Below are 1,964 nucleotides of genomic sequence, written 5' to 3' on the forward strand. Positions count from 1 at the left end.
TCGAATTCCTCGAGGGCCAACTTGAAATGTACATAGGTTAGCCCTTACCCCAACACCAAGACTCTCATTTTGTGTTGAAACTGTCTTAACATTTCTACCATTCTGTCTTTGGCATTCTATTTGTTTTGTACTGGTCTTGATCATTCATCCATGTGCTATTTGCTCATGTCATTTATGTATGTATATACTTGTATGTTCTGCTTCTGCTCTGGGGCATACGCAATGTTGGGAAAAGGAAAGCTGGCTGAATTGAGGGCGATCGCCCGATCCCACAAACTTGCGGCGGGCTCCCAAACTGTGCCCAACTCGGTTGTGGAGATCGCCGCTGCCCAAGGAAAAACTCCTCCCCGAGGTCCAACTCCTTCTGGGGCCCTACCCGCCCTAGAAAGGAAAAAACTGGCGTTGAAGAGACCAAAGAGGAAGACCCCTCAGGTGGTTTCGGAGGAAGAAGACGACGATGAAGACACCGAGGATGGTCTCATCACCAAGAGGAAAAGGGTAACCACCTCTACACCACCTGCACTCCCAACACCAACGCCGCCATCACCTCCATCTCCGCTAGAACCAGTCCAAGCAGCACCACTGGCCGCCGCGCCCATAGTGATCGAAAGTAGCAGCCCTAATTATGCAGAGAACCCTCCGAGCGCCTCTACACCATTTGTATCTGCTGGAGAGGGTCCTCCTTCCACCACATCCATTGCTGGGGCCGCACTAGGAGAAGATGAAGGTGCTCAGGCTTCTCCAATGCCTATAACAGAAGTTCCAGCCTCACCACCACGCCTGGAAGCCCCCCTTGCTGTACAAGCTCAAGAGGGTGGTGGTGAAAGCCAACATCAAACTCCACCAGCACCTCCAGCATTAACCTCAAGTCTCCTAGATTCCTTCAAGGAGACCTTGGGACCTTTCGCAGCTCAGCTAAAGGCCATGGCGGAAGGTTTCCCTTCGCTTGTAACAAGAGCTGTGACGAATTCGCTCAAGAGGCTCCAAGAGGAAAACTTCAAGCTCAAGGAGTCAAATCTCATAATAAGGGCTGAGGCTGAAAAGCTCACTTGCAATCTTCTGATGAAGGAGATTGAACATTCAAGGCTGGAGGATGCACTGGACGCTGAGCTAAGGAACACACGCAAGGAAGCCTCTGATCTGCGCCGAAAACTGCACACCCAACTCCAAGAGAAAATTGACTTGGAGAGCAAATTGGTCCCATTTAGGGTCAAGGTGGCAGATTTGGAGGCTGCACAAAAGGCTGAAGCTTCTAGGGTGGAGAAAATTGAAAAAAGATCAACAGATAGGGAGGTCCTCTTGGGGAAGGTCAAGGCAGACAGGGATAAGGCTCTCGCTGAGCTCTCCCAAGCTCGTGAGGAAGCCACAAAGGTTGCTGCAGAGCTTGCCCAAGCTCGGGGTGAGAGTAAGAAAGCTACTGAAGAACTTGCTCGAGCTCATGAGGAGAAGGAAGAACTGAAGAACCAAATATATGAGCTCGAGCAGAGTGCTGCTCCAATCCTCGCCTCTGGGATCGACGCTGCTCTGGAGCAAATGTCATGCCAATATCCTGAGTTCGACCTTTCCATGCTGTCGATTTGTAACGAGGTGGTGGATGGCAAGGTCGTTCCTTCTGAAGATTAGCCGCCTCCATCCATCGCCTCCTTTTGTAGAACCTTCTGTTTGTAATGACCGATATTTGTATAAACTTCAATTGGCACTGCTTATATAACTTCTATTGTTTGAACATTGTCTTTCTATTTCACCTTATACGCCTTTGCCTCTATTTGCTGTGTGGTTGACCAACATAACTGGTGAAACTTACTCAACTGAATTAATTCAGCATTACTTGAACTTTAAACCTCCACCCATTGCCTTAACTCGAGCAAGCTGTTAATCTTATAACACACTTAACAAACTGTTAACTCAAAGTAAATTTGAGCCACCATCAATTATCGGCGATGACTTATACTTATACTTAAGAT

At 48.3% G+C, this 1,964-nt stretch overlaps 1 protein-coding gene across 1 annotated transcript; it reads left to right on the forward strand.

The window, feature by feature from the left end:
* Nucleotides 1-222: 222 nt before the first annotated feature.
* LOC137836568 (uncharacterized) lies at nucleotides 223-1,623 on the forward strand. The gene has a single exon (XM_068645234.1). The coding sequence runs from the start codon at nucleotides 223-225 to the stop codon at nucleotides 1,621-1,623; it is 1,401 nt and encodes a 466-aa protein (XP_068501335.1).
* Nucleotides 1,624-1,964: the final 341 nt, after the last annotated feature.

Source organism: Phaseolus vulgaris, chromosome 11 (assembly GCF_000499845.2).
Source record: "Phaseolus vulgaris cultivar G19833 chromosome 11, P. vulgaris v2.0, whole genome shotgun sequence".
NCBI lineage: Eukaryota > Viridiplantae > Streptophyta > Magnoliopsida > Fabales > Fabaceae > Phaseolus > Phaseolus vulgaris.

Excerpts from the sequence above, each read along its gene's own strand:
- LOC137836568 (XM_068645234.1), top strand. The coding sequence starts at position 223 with ATGTTGGGAAAAGGAAAGCTGGCTGAATTGAGGGCGATCGCCCGATCC.